The sequence below is a fragment of the Mesitornis unicolor genome, unplaced genomic scaffold (genome assembly GCF_000695765.1).
Source record: "Mesitornis unicolor isolate BGI_N332 unplaced genomic scaffold, ASM69576v1 scaffold10183, whole genome shotgun sequence".
Taxonomy (NCBI): domain Eukaryota; kingdom Metazoa; phylum Chordata; class Aves; order Mesitornithiformes; family Mesitornithidae; genus Mesitornis; species Mesitornis unicolor.
Genome location: NW_010174034.1, coordinates 31351 through 46119, shown reverse-complemented (window position 1 = coordinate 46119; position 14769 = coordinate 31351). Strand labels below are relative to the sequence as shown.

The 14769-nt window shown below is 42.3% G+C and overlaps 1 protein-coding gene across 1 annotated transcript; it reads left to right on the top strand.

Moving 5' to 3' along the window:
* Window positions 1-2824: 2824 nt before the first annotated feature.
* Window positions 2825-7734, top strand: LOC104537899 (probable G-protein coupled receptor 115; the record flags this gene model as incomplete). Its single annotated transcript, XM_010180917.1, has 7 exons — window positions 2825-2902; window positions 3599-3635; window positions 3765-3925; window positions 4505-4795; window positions 5512-6873; window positions 7532-7573; window positions 7675-7734. Coding segments are annotated over exons 1-7 (2031 nt in total), but the record flags the coding sequence as incomplete, so codon positions are not given.
* Window positions 7735-14769: the final 7035 nt, after the last annotated feature.

Sequence of the window (14769 nt, the reverse complement as noted above, 5' to 3'; positions counted from 1 at the left end):
GTTATCATAAACTATTTACTATAAATTACTGGCTGTTGGAAGTAAGCCAGTATTAAAAGAGCTGACAGTGAACGTGGCACAAGGCTCAGCAGACAACTCTGACCCCACTCAATGAGTATAGCCTATAAAGAAAAGATTATTACTTGCTCATTGAGCTTTTTAGCTGTGTAAGACACTGTCAGTAGTGTTATCTTTCATTTATGAAGGATATTGTGTTACCCTGACCAGATTTTGTTTATGAATTGGTTTTGGTCTTTAGAAGGTCTGTTACAGGAGAGCAGAAGATGTGTCCTCCACCAGCAGGAAGGGTACAAACCACGCAGGTGTGATTCATCCGTGTGGACTCCTGGCAGAGGTGGCAACCTGGCAGTTTTGTGGGTGTGTTTGCAAGTGGGTTTGTCACTTTGCAGTGCAATACCTTTACCATCATTTGCAGGTTCCTCGGCGTTAATCCAGTCTGACAAGAAAAGAAGCAGGCTGGGGCCCAAGGCTATTTCTTCATGGGAAAACGCTAAATGAATTGGAGCACCCGAGCAACACTGGGTAGGACCATAAGAGTGAGACTGGGAGGCGATGGCAGCAGATGAATGGTTTGACACTCACTTGTGATATCTTCAGGATCTCTGGCTGTGTTAATTTTACTTACAGTAGGACCCAGACTTCTGAAAACAGTAAGTACGATCACAAAACAACACTTCTCCAGAACTGCTTGAAAATTATCAGTGGTCTGTGAAACTGGCTCATTCATAATCTAAAATGCACCTGACTGCTTAGGCTATATTCACTTTGCACTTATTTCCTCAGTTTTATATGCTCCTTCTATCTGTGGAAGTAATTAGGTATCTTAATTATCCTCTATTTTTGCTTGTAGGTTTGTAATTGGTCTCTAATCTGTGGTGTTACTTTTAAAAAAAAATCTGAGTTTTTGGGGGTTTTTTAATAGCTAATTTACTGTGAAGATCACTCTCCTCTTTTGCATTACTTAAATTCACATTTTCTAACTGTGATTCCTTTAAAAAATAGCTAATACCATTCAGTGTAGTTAAGAGCTTTAATTTTTGTCCGTGGATGGCCATATTGAAGTCTCTGGTGCAGCATTTATAACTGAACAGGGAGCAGTGCAAGCCATCACACTGTGGTGTTTTATGAACTATGTAGAGAGGGTGAAGCCATAACCCCAAGGTGATAGGGATCCCTTTGGCTGGAGACCTTGGCCTCACCAGCCCGGAGGTGAAGTTCCCATGGTTGTCGCTGCTTGGGCTGAGCCCTGTGGTAGCTGTGGCCGCGCAGGGCCAGGCTGCTGTGCAATGCTTACTGCCAGGAATTGAAAACGAGAAAGTGCTTGGGGTAGAGGAAAGAGGGGTAATTTTGTAAGATTTTTACAGAAAACTTTGATTTTTAACCAACAGAAGTCAGAGGGCTGGAAATACCTGAGGGTGTGGAAGTGTTCTCTGACTAGAAAGACCCTTACACGTGAGAGGGTTTTGACAGCTCAGCTGCCTGTGTCCCTGTGCCCTGACTGAGCAGAAACCTCAGGATGAGGAGAGTAACAGGTTTACAGCTTCTTAAAAAAAGAAGCAAAGTTAATAGCTCAGTGCTTCTGCCATTGCTCATCAAATGTGAATGAATCTCAGCAAGGATGGGTGCAGGGAGGGGCAAAGTGTTCTTCATCCAGGGGGTGATTTTCAAAAAATGTCAGGTTTCTAGTTGTGATGTCTTGGACGAACAGCTTAGTTGCTGTTTATGGACCTTTCTTCAAAAATAAAATGCATTGCCTGAGTTTGGACCAGAAGATCACTCTCTGATAGCCCACATTCACAGTCTGTGTTCCTATTAATGGCTGTAGTTTATGATTAGATATATAGTATCCTCTACTGAAAGCACCATAATTGGATATTTTGGATGGAGAGGAATAGCTGTACATGCTTTCACAAGACCTTATGTCACCACATCCATGTTTTTCTCTAAGCTTTTCCTAAATTGCTGCTGTCTTACTGGTTTTGCTCTAAGTTTCTGTTGCTGCACAGTAGAGATCTTGGCACATAGTTGCAGTGGTGAGATTGGGTGGTTCCCATCATGAGTCAAGCAATGCAACTGAGATTGGTGTTTTGCTGGTAACGCGGGCCAGTGTTGTCTTGGTGAGCCTCAGATACCTGGAGCTGTCCCAGATTTCTGCCTCCTTTAACTCCACCTAGAGCTGTTATCTTTGCATCAGTGACTAAATACAAAATGATTGTGAATTACTTAATGATGAAACATGAAGAGCTCAAGGATTCCCAGCTGTGAAATGGAATTAGGGCTATGAGCCTGCAATAAGTATTTAATGACCGCAGAAATCGAAAAAATTCAATACAATCTTTTACCTCAAACCTGTAGGTGTTTCCCAGATACCTTCCATTCTTCAGCAATATTGATCCGAGTCTTTTGGTTCACATCTCCTTACTGTTTTGTTTCCTTAGAAGAGCAAATGGTTGCTGGCTTTAAACCCAGAAAATGCTTTTACAGATAGCAGTGGAATTCAAGAGGTTGGCATGAGGTGCTCCTTTAGAGCTGGCTTAGAAATCCGGTGCCTTGATGTAGTTCTTCCTTTTCTGTTCTTTTTATAATTAAACAATAAACCTGCCGATCTCAAAATACAGTAAGATGAACAAAGTTATTAAGTGATAAATGTCTGAAAATCACCTTGTAAGCCCACTAAGAATGGTCTTTGAGATGGGTTTAGCTGCTCTCTTACTAGGAACTGGACTGCATTCACAGGTGAAAATAGGTATGTGTAAACTTTGACATCTCTTTCTTCCAACAGAAAAGCAGTAAATGCGGGGCAATGGATGTGAGGATAACCCACTGCCTGCTCCTTTGGGCTGTGCACTTCTTCCCTGCCTCGCCTCGCAATGCTCTCAGGGTGAGTTTCACCAGCCCAGACTGCCCAAAGCCCCATCATCCAACCTGGCCTTGAACACTTCCAGGGAGGGGGCATCCACAGCCTCTCTGGGCAACCTGGGCCAGTGTCTCGCCACCCTCATTGTAAATAACGTCTTCCTCATCTGATCTAAATCTACCCTTTAGGGCTAAAATGGCTTAAAACCATTGCCCCTTGCAGGAGAAAGTATATTGAAGTACTTAATGTGTTCAATATGCCAAGCAACCTCCAGCACAGCTCTTGGAGTGTTACAAAGCTGCTGTTCACCCTGCTACGACTGTGGCTTTGCTGTGGGAAAAGTCATATAGATTGCATATTCTCACCAACAAGTCACATATTCTCATTAATGTGAAGATACTGGAGAGCTGAATCCTGAGACAGACTGTTAGCAGAGAGTTCTCAATTGGTCTGTATGGGCAAGGGGCCATGAGCTCTGCATTCTGGATCCTGAGAAGCCTTCTAGAACTCAAAATAATTAAGTAAAATATGACTCTTTGCGCAAACTTGAAAGTTGATTTCAAGGACAAAACAGTCCTTTCAACATTCAATCTACATCCAACGTACATGCTCTTCTGTGGGTGATCCTGCACTAGCAAGGGGGTTGGACTAGATGATCTTCAGAGGTCTCTTCCAACCCCGACCATGCTGTGATACATTCCAGTTTTCCTTATTTTGCAGGTTGTCAGTAAGGAATCAAAGACTGGTAATCAGCAAGGTACAGTGAACAGCTATGTGTCTTTTCAATTCTTTGTGAGATATTATCAATCCTTCACCCCTGATACCTCATGGACCATGGTATGCTATCTCACACCTCATAACAATATCTGCTTGACTTGTTTTCCAGATGAGTGTGTAAATCTTATTCCATGCAAAGACAATGGAGCTATTTGCACTCAGCCTTGTTCTCCCTCCTTCCACGGGGAGATGAGCTTTGTCTGTGAAGACAGAAAGTGGCAAATGTTCACAGACGCCTGTGCCAGCCTGGATGTTCAGTCCCTCTTTCAGGTGAGGTAACTTAGGCATCTGCTTTGGCCTATGCTCATAATTTCATGCGAAGAGACCTCCTTACTCCAAACCCACTAAATCTTGAGCTAAGGGAAGAAAACCTGATTCTAAAATGCAGATTGCTTTGATAACAGGCTTTTACTTTACTTATCTTAAATCAAAGAATGAGAGATGAATTTGGGAAATTCCTGCGCAGAAACATAATTCAGAAACGAAATTGCCTTGTTCACTTGGCTTAAGTTCTTCATGTGGATCTAAACCAAGACAATGAACCTGAGAAAAGTGCCACACCAATTATCTGCAGTGAACAGATGTTTTGTGGTGAATTCTCCCCCACCACAAAATAAAGAGCTCTTTTTCAAGTCATTTCAAGAATAAGGCACTGTGTGTAGTCTGGCCCCTTCCTTCATGTTTGTTGTACAAGCAAGATATTCTTCTCTGGTGAGCTTCGATTCCTGGTTTCAGGGCATCTGGAACATTCATTGCACACCTCAGCACTGTTCCTGGTGCCTCGTTGTAGCTGTAGCTTCATTTTGATTCTGTTCATTAATTTTCTCAATTTTATTTTCTTCCCTCCAGAGGATTTCCGGACTTAAGCTTGTTCCAAGCACTGGAGGACATGTTGGTGTTGCTGGAGGACACCTTCCTATTGTAGGGGAAGGAAAGCAAGCGCATGGGCAACCTGGAGAGGGAGGAAAACATTTTGGTACTGGTGACCATGGGAACAGCAGCTGCCAAGCTGATTTTTCATGCATTATCCCAGATATTCTGTCTTCACCAGCCATTGCAGGAAACATTGTTGGTATAGTGGAATTGCTAGAGAAGATAACCCTGCTGTTATCAGAGAATGTCAATAGAGGAAAAATGCAGGTATTTACTTTTATGGGCTTCAAGAGGTGTTTCTGAAATTGCCAGAAAATCCATACAGTGTTTTGTCCCTACAGCCACTGTCCAATGAAGTGGTAACTGCAAGTCACATGGAGATCACCCAGAAAGAGTTTCCAGAGAGGGCCATGTTTTGTTGTCAGAGAAACCATCTGACCTATTAATAAATGGTGAAAATACTGTGCGAAATTTACTTCTTTAAAAGCAAGAGTTTTCAGTAGCTGCTGTTATAGACATGGGAGAGCACTACAAGGAATAATTCACTTTTAAATTGTGACATGGTAGGGAAGACACCCTTGGAGATGCCAACTTGCAGCTGTGTTGTCAGGTGTTGCACAATGGGAACTGAAATCTTTCTGTGATGACCTCAGAAATCAGAGATGTGGGGAGGGTGATGTAAGCAGACCTGCTTAGTGGGTCAGTGTCTGGAATTGACCTCGTGTCCTGATTTTTGCTTTATACTTGCTTCTCCAAGCACCTTTTGAGCTATGATATGAAGAGGATAGGACAATTCTGGTAGTGACCATGCCAATGAGATGTTTGGGTTTCATTAGGATGGATCATGGGAATCTGTTCATTGTCAAAGAAGAATATTCCCTTTATAGAAATCACTCTTGAATTAAAAGAGCCTTTCTGAAGGCCCCAGTGGTGATAATAGTTGATTTATTTTAAAATAATGGTTTCTTTCTTGTTTGTTTCAGAGTTACAGCAGGATAGCAAACCATATTCTGAACAGCTCCACTATTTCCAACTGGGCTTTTGTAAGGGACAGAAATGCCAGTTCGATATTACTGGACTCAGTGAATTTATTTGCTGGGAAACTTCTTCTAAGGAATGGATCAGAAAGCATACAGGAACACTTCATCTCTACCAAAGGCTACAGCATACATAAAAACACTTCAGGGAAGAGCTTTGATTTTAATATGGAGTTCAATAACACAGGCAATATCACTGGGCACATGGTCATTCCAGAAGAAGAGCTTTTGAAGCTACCCAAGACTTCCAAAGCCATCAGCATCGCATTTCCAACGCTTGGAGCCATTATAGAAACCAGCCGGTTGGACCCTGGTTTTGTGAACGGGATGGTGTTATCGGTGTCTCTGCCAGAAGAGCTCCGGCACATTTTGCTCACTTTTGAGAAGGTGAATAAACTGGAGAACGCCAAGGCTCAGTGTGTGGGGTGGCACTCCACTGAAAGGAGGTGGGACAACCGGGCGTGCGCAATGAAGTCGGACAACATCAGCAGCGCTGTTTGCATCTGCGAGCATCACCGCCGGACATACAAATCCTTCTCCATTTTGATGTCCCCCACCCTGCTGCGAAATGCAGTGCTGGATTACATTACGCGAGTAGGGTTAGGCCTGTCCATCTTCAGCTTGGTTCTCTGCCTCGCGGTCGAGATTGTTGTCTGGCACCACGTTACAAAAACCGAAATAACCTACATGCGCCATTTTTGTCTGGTCAACATTGCTACGTCGCTTCTCATTGCTGATGTTCTGTTCATCTTGGCGGCTATTGTGCACAATACAGCCCTCAACTACCAGTTGTGTGTAGCAGCCACTTTTTTCCTTCATTTTTTCTATCTTGCCTTGTTTTTTTGGATGTTTACCCTGGGCCTCTTGATTCTCTATGGATTACTATTAATTTTTTTTAAGATAACAAAAACTGTATTCATAGTTACAGCATTCTCTATTGGATATGGATGCCCCTTGGTGATATCTGTCCTCACTGTTGCTATTACTGAACCGAGAAATGGATATTTAAGGAGTGGAGCCTGCTGGCTCAACTGGTATGAGACGAAAGCTCTTTTGGCCTTTGTTGTACCTGCTCTGAGCATCATTGTTGTGAATGTGGTGGTGGTGATAGTGGTTGTGGTGAAGACTGGGAGATCCTCTGGAGAAGGCTGCAAGTCACAAGATTTGACCAACATGATTCGAATTAGCAAAAATGTCGCCCTTCTGACACCTCTTCTGGGTCTCACCTGGGGGTTTGGGTTGGCAACGATCATCGACAGCCACTCTCTGGCTTTCCATGTTACATTTGCACTACTGAACGCCTTCCAGGTAATCTCTGCAAGACTGGGAATGGTGTGTGCTCAGACTCTGAGCCTGGAAAAAGGTAGCAGATTGAAGGGGCTGGCAGCATGCGTTGTGGATGAAAACCAGTCTAAACTTTCCTTTCAATTTCACTGTTTTACATGGTACATGCACTAGGCATCCTGCATTGCAAGTAGTGATAGGACAAGGGGGAATGGCTTTAACTGTAAGAGGGTGGATTTAGACTGAATTTTGGGAAGAAATTCTTTACTGTAAGGGTGGTGAGACACAGTTCTCACTTCCCCTGGAAGATGGCTTTGTTTAACTCATCAGTATAAACACTTGATGTTATCTGAGGTGCTGTTGGACACCCAGTCTGTCTTAGCTCTTGGCTTACATTGCTACTAAGTGGGTTGAGAAAGTCCTGGTATGTAACCCATCAGTCCAGTTCATGATAAGATTTAGCATGGGTTATACATCCATTCTTGACATTCCCGGAGAGCCTGTGTGACATGGGTGGATAAATGCGTTTTGTGCATTGCTGTTCCCTGACTCGTAAGTGATGAGATCTACTACACTGACAAATGCATTATTTTATCTATCCTTAAGGAAATAGCATCTAGAAACATTTAAGAAACATCATGTGCTTATGCTGGTTTTGTTAACTACTTCTGCAATTTTTTAGGGATTCTTCATCCTGTTGTTTGGGACACTTCTGGACAGAAAGGTACTTGGGTCTTTTCAACACTTATTCTGGATTATATGAACAATTCTTACACTTTGAGAAACTTTTCCATTTAATATATGTTATTTTTTTAAAATCTGCAGACAAGAGAAGCCTTGAGGATGAACTGCCTTTCATCAAAGCGGAGGTGTAGTCTAGCAAAGGTAAAGATTTTATTTTTTCCCCTTTAATGGCTTAATTTACCAACTTACCTTATTTGTACATGGAAAGAATGGAACCATCCACTAAATCTTACCTAGTTTAATATTTTTCTAAGACAAGTGCTTGCCGAAGGAAATAGAGGTATCTCAAAAGTATGTTGAGGTTATTAAGCTTCTAAATGTTAGATGTGGCAATCTGTAGACTTCATGAGCTCTACATAACCTGCTGCTGTTGTTACAACATTAAAAATGGTATTTTAATCTAATATCTTCACCTGTAGACGTCAAAGCCACCTAGATAGAGAATGCCTATGACTTTTCCCATCTATAAAATAGATCTACTTTAAGGTTAATGACTAAGTAAGGAATTGGAAGTCCAAAATCCAAATGTAGTGACCCGTTTGCCACTTCTACAAAATTGTCTTTTTAGAACAGCAGATGGATGTCAGAGGGTTGTTTTGCCTGCAGCTGAACATCAGCTTGGGATGGCAACCACAGTCCTGGTTTAGTGGGACAGAATTTTAGAGTCAGTTTTCTGTTGAGGAAAACCTGTGATTTTGTAAGGACTACAACACTTTATTTCAAGGGAATAAAGTGATAAAACTTTCTTAAAGGTTTCAGCTAGCACTGGTATGCAGGTGGCCATAGTGCTCAAGGTCTTCCAGGTCTTGAGATAAAGCTGCAGAGGCTGGGGGGTGCAGAAATGTAGAGGAGTCAATCCCAAGGTGACCTCAGGCTGACCAATTAATACTATTCATACTATAAATGTCATATTCACTATAAATTGGGGAGTTTGATGGGGAGAGCCCTTCTCTGCCTCTTCTTCCTTTTTCTGTGGCTGACATCTCGAGAGGGACTTGTTTACCATCCTAACACTGAGGCCTACTCCCCCACAATATTGGCTGATTATAACTGTGTATTTTATTACTGTTATTAATATTATTATTGTTGTTTTTATTATTATTTTATTAACTATATTTCTATTTCAACCCACAAATCTCCTTTCCTTTTCCTGATTCCCCCCTCCCTGGGTGGGCAGGAGGGATTGGGTGATAGAGCAACTGCATGAACCACAACACCACTTAAGTCCCAGCCAGTTCCTTTGGCCTCACAAGAGGTTTAACCCAGCAAGCAGCTATAAACACCACACAGTTTGCTTGCTCAACTCCCCCCCACTCCCCAGTGGAATAAGGAAGAGAATCAGGAGAGTAAAAGTAAAAGAAAACACAAGAAGGGATAGGTAAGCCTCAGGAACCAAGGGAGGCTCCTAGCATGAAGAAGAAGAATTGAAGAAGGAGGGAAGGAAAGGGGTTGTCCCTAGCAAATTCCCCAGTGAGTGTGACGTTTATGGGACAGAATACGTCTTTATGGGTCAGCTTGGATCATACCCGGATCATCTGTCCTGGGTCACCTGCCCCAGAGAATCCTGGGCTTTCACTTCCTCCCCATCCTCTTGTCCAGAGAGAATAAAATAAAAAGCCAAAAAGAAACTGTAACCACAGGTACAGGCAAAACACCGAGAAACAATAATTTGAAAAACATTAATACTGGCACGTTATCAGTATCAGTCCTAGCACAAACACAGAATAAAACTCTCACCAGCTACTATGAGGGAAAGAAAAAAACCCCCTGTCCCAGCAAAACCAAGAGACTTTGTCAGATTTCTTTTGGTACCGAGGCTGTAATGGTTTTACTCTGTAATTGTAAAAGAGGATGGCTTTTAGCTGCCTCACAAGAATCATCTGCAGTGCTTCTGCTGTCTGCCAAAATAAACTGTGTCAGTTTAGTCTGGGCTTTGGAAAAAGTAGTTATTTCCTTGCTTTTCTTCAGTCTATTTATTAATCAGTCCTGATTCTAGTATTGAAAGCTGTAGACTGTCTTTAGTGACAGTATGTACAAATGTACTTGGTTCACGAGGAAATATCGAGGGGCTGAGGAAATTACACCTTCTTTCTACGTTTAGCATTGCCTGGTGTGCTTTGGATAATTTTGTGCAGGAGAGGCTATGCCTGTTTGTGCAACTTCTGATTCCTCTGCTTTCCTCTCCAACTCAGTCTTTGCATTCAGCTTTGCTGCTAAGTTTAAATGCAGTGCAGAAGGTCCTCTCTTAAAAGAAAGCAAGACCACAACAAAAACACTCAGAGACTAAACCCCTCCTCCCAAAAAAACATAGCCCAAAACAAACACCAAACACAAACAAAAAGACCAACCCCAAAACCTCTGCTAAAATTAACTGTTTCCTACCTAACAGAGAAAAAAAGAGAAGGGAAGTGTCTGAGATTGCTCCATATTTAATAAACGGAGATTAAAATTTCTGCTTTTACAGATCCAGGATCCAAATAACAGTGAAGATGTGAGACATCTTATCAGGCTTTAGGTCAGGATTGAAAGTTTGAAAGTTTAAATTCTCTCAAGTCACAACCAACAATATTCTGGAAATAAGAGAGAGAAATATCACTAATCCCATGATTTGGTAACATTTACTAAGAGCATTAAGGGATCTCACTGGGCAAAACTTGATGTGGAAACCGTGGCTCACATGTGCCTAAGAACTTGGGTCAATGTTGTCACTCACCTGGTTGGAAGAGGCCATGTGTAGGTGTTCATCATTGCATAACAGAGAGGGGGGGAAAGCATTAGTCATCCACTCCTGTAAAATTGGATGTCATTACGGAACTCGTCTCGAGAGCTGGAAAAGTTTGTCACACCTGAAATGATTGGTTAATAAAAAATGAAAATCTTGTTTTAGAAAGCTTCAGAATGGGACTGTGTATCTGGGGTTGTAATGGTGAGTACATAAAACATTAGAAGGGTTATGCATACTCTTGCTTCAGGTGTCCTAGTTTCTCCAGACTCATAAGAGCCGTTCTTCTGGGCTAGATTTTAAGATTACCATCTTGTGGCATTTCTTGCAGCGCTCTGAGGCACCTTCTGTTTGAAATAGCACCTCCAGCACTACGTGGATGATATATCTTCTCTGACCTGCTGATTTGTTTTCTCCCAGTCCTAGCAGTGGACAGGTCTCCGCAGGGCATCTGGCCAGTGAGAGGAGAAGGAGCACTTCTTACAGAGAAATCCTGGTTTGAGATGAGCCGACGTGGCTGACCAATGCAGAGCATGGACAGCGGTGTCTTGGAGCACGACCACGGGAAGCATCAGGAAAACCAGAAGAGAAAAGGCCCTGAACCTGCTGTCGGGAGCTGGAAACCATCAGTGTTGCTGCAGCCCTTGGAGGAAACACACTGATACATGAAAGTTGTTACTTACCTTTGTGAAAACTGCTGTGAGGAGAGTTTGTCCTCCGTTCCCATTTCAGTGCTTCGATTTCCTTTGATTTTCTTTTTTTGTTTTCATGTCAGTGCAATAAGGAACTGTACAGCATGTGGGGCTGTTATAAGATTATTTAATTCTTAAAGTGATGTACAGATGTGGAGTGTTATCTAGCTGATTTTGCCTGTCTTTGATTAAAAGTGATCCTATTAGGTGGCATTGTATTAATTTCAAGCTGTCTTCCCAGACTGATGGACAACACAACTTTATCTCTGCATTACAGCTCTTCTTTCCATCTCAGTATTATTTCTCTCCATCTCAGTACCTGTGTGTCAGAGGAATTGTACAAACCTTTGGTCTATCAGGACAGAACTTTCATTCTTTTTCCAGTCCTGCAAGACAATGATAGAGATAAACAAGAAAGAGCACTCTGCAAATTATTAGTTCTTTAGATGTGGGAAAGCAAGCTTTGAATATGCTTCAGAGTTGAGTCAAGTGGATGGAGATTTCCTGTGTCCTGTGCAATGTCTAACCAAGGAAATGGTTCATCTGTGTGAGATGGTGTATCCCACGAATCAGTCCTTGATCTGAGAAACCCCTTCTAATGGAAGAAAGTTTTGATAAAAACATTATTTGTTTTAAAACTGGGGCTCTGGAGGGGTGGCCTGAGGGGTAGAGATAAAATTGGGCTTTTGTGCTGCTGTAACATAAATTTAAAAAGACCCCCAGGTCAGCTTCTTATTGTCAAGCAGCATCTTCTGTGCTTTACCTTCTTCCTCTCCTTGAAGCAACTTTCTTTCCTTCCCTTGCCCGTAAGTTACCTGTATCATGGAGTTGTCTCTGTTCAACCTTGTTCAGCACCAGTAGCATCTCTGCCAATCCCTGCTTTGCACCTGAGTTTTTGCAATGCATTCTGTTTCTTACCAGTCTTCTGCTTGAGATGGCATTTAACCCAGCTGGTATTATTTTTGTTCATTTGTTTTACTGTTAACAGTGAAATTTTATTAAGGAAATGTTGGTGTTTTTTGGTAGCACCTGAAAACTTAAGAAAACTTACCTCAACCTAGCACCTTACCCTTCACGCGTGCATGTGAAACCACAGTCCATTGCAGCTGTGGATTTATAGACAGTCTTGGATGAGGCTTCCCATATTATATGCACCCCCTCCAAAATCCCAGAAAATTCAGCAAGAGTCTTGTCCAGGCAACAGCACTGCAAAGGGAATCTGTTTCATCTGCAGTTTGCTGAGGAAAAGGTATCTAAGCTGCTCATTGAAAGGTGTTTGAAGTTTGGTGCTTATTTTCAGAAGTTGGCAGGTATCATTGTACATTTTATGATCGTTTAGGTATTTAAAAATAACTGGAGGCTTACAGAGAAGCTGTTAATGGTGGGTGAGAACTGAAGTTTTATTTTTAATAACCCAAAATTAAACTGACCAGGAGCATTTAATGAATAAATGTTTTTGAGAGGTGAAAGCTGTAGCTGTCCTCTAAGGGTTGTGAACTGGTATTTCTTTAAATGCTGTGGGCTGATGGCCCAATTCTAACTGCAGCTGTGGAGGTGTGGGGAGGAAAGGAAAGAAAATCACTAGCATCGGAATTCTGATGGTTTCTCAAATTATCAGTGTAGACAGAGCTTAATAATGTCAGTGTTGAATGGGTGAGAGAGACCCCGTGAAGTGCAGGAACTTGTCTGGGAGCTGTTCCACCCTGCCTGCCAAAGCAGTCAGACTTGAAATCCCCAAGGTCTCACTATTAATGGGGCAACCCTTTATTTTTCCTCCATAGACTTACAGCATTGGTTGTGTGACCAAGCACAGAGAGATGTCAGAGCTCCTTGGCCAGCCAGATAAAATTGAACTTTCTTGTGTCACTGTTGACACCAAAACTGGGCAGAACATTAATTTACCACATATACCTCAAGTTTTATATCGCCTCTGCAGAGCCAAGTGATTTCCCCCCTCCTTTTTCTATCTAGCACAGGCATCTCCTTCACAGCTGGTGATTCAGAAGAGAGGAAGATGCCAAACCAGCAGAGCCTTGGCAGGCTCTGAATAAGGCTGCTGGGCTGCCTTGTAAAATCTGTTTGTGGTAGACGCTCACCTGCACCATGAGGCTTGGTCCTGCTTGCTCCAGGCGTGTTTCCAGCTCTGCTTCAAGAACCAGTGGGTGCTTGACCTGTGGTTCTTCACAAAGACATTGTGTGTCGCTGGGTCTGGCTCACTGAGAAGGATCATGATGGCCTGTGGTAGCTCTGATTGGTTTTAGGTGTTAACAGTATGTCTTGCTAGACAAGCAGGGTTTGTAGGGTTAAGTCTCTCCAGAGTTAAATCTCGTTTCAGGATGTGGAGGGAAAGCACAGTTTTGGACATGCAGCACTTTTTCACCTCTGCCCCCATCTTGAAGATGCACCTGAAGTCTGTGGTGGGTGTGCTCTGGGGACAGAGACCCTTGTGGGCCCTGCCCCCTTCTCTAGCTCCAGTTTCAGTGTTGTTTGGGTTTTTTTTTTCTCAACAGTCAAAGCTTTTGATTTTCAGAAAGGCCAACAAGCTTCGTACTTCCCTTGTCCAGCTAAATTGAATTCCTTTGCTATTTTGAGCATTTTTTTTTCTTATTTACTTCCCCCTGGATTGCAGTTCCCTCTCACAACTTTCTTTTGCAAAATTCTTCTCTTTCTCTCTGTCTTGGCTTTCCTCCATTCCCAATGTCTATCTGTCTTTCTGCTTCTAGTGCCTATCTCCTATTTTTTGAAGACATGGACCTCTTGTGGCCACCTGGCTCATGCGATAGGGCAGCCAGTAGCTGTCTCCTGTACCACTGAGCATTTCTTAAGACCTCTGCTTTGTTTTTTTCTTCTGTTTGTTTTTGTGTAGGCCAATAGTACTCTGTAAATCTATTTTCAATATGTCTGTGAATGCAATCAGGTCAGTTATAAAGCCAACAGTATTTCCCCTCCCTTGCCCTCAGATTTGTGTCCTGTAGGCAGGGCGATGCTGATGACTTAGTTTGCCATTTCTAACATATTCTGCACTATAAACCAGATATTTTTAATTGTCCCAAAGAGGATATAATTATTATCAAATATTATTGGAGTTGTATATTACTTTAACTCTTCTGTAATCTTTTGATGTAATCAAATCTTTCCATGGTTTTGCTCTGAACACTCTAGTTACAGTTGTTTTTCTTGAATGGCTTACATCTGGACATAACACAGAAACCTTTCTACTGGTGTAAAGTTTGCAGACTTATTTGCATGCAACCTACGTTTCAGGTCAAATTTGATTGGACACCGTGTTCCTTTGGGCCCCTCAGATTCCCATTGTATCTGAAACCCAACCCGACTTCAGTGACACCTTGGGGCTGGTTCAAGCTTTGGGAAAAGGCGCGTGCCTCTTCTGATTTTACAAAAACTGTTCATCTGTCGCTAATTACTGCAGCCACATGCTAAGGTCATTCTTTTTCATAACTGGAAAAAGTAATCTGAGGTCAATTTATTTACTTAACTGCAGCCTTTTATTTGTGCAGTGGTGCTAAACTTGAATAGCTCAGTGCTCCCCTGCTTTCTTAAGCATCAGTGTTCAATTATAGCCCTTCAACCCACATGAAAGATCTGTGTGTACCCTTTGGGTGCTTTTGTTTCAGGTTCAGAGCTGTAATAAATCATCTGGATTGTCTGAAGATTGTGTTGAACAACAGAGTGATTAGAAAGATTATTCTGACCCTTGGGGACTGCGAGTTGAGTTTTATAATTTACTGCTTATTCATGCTG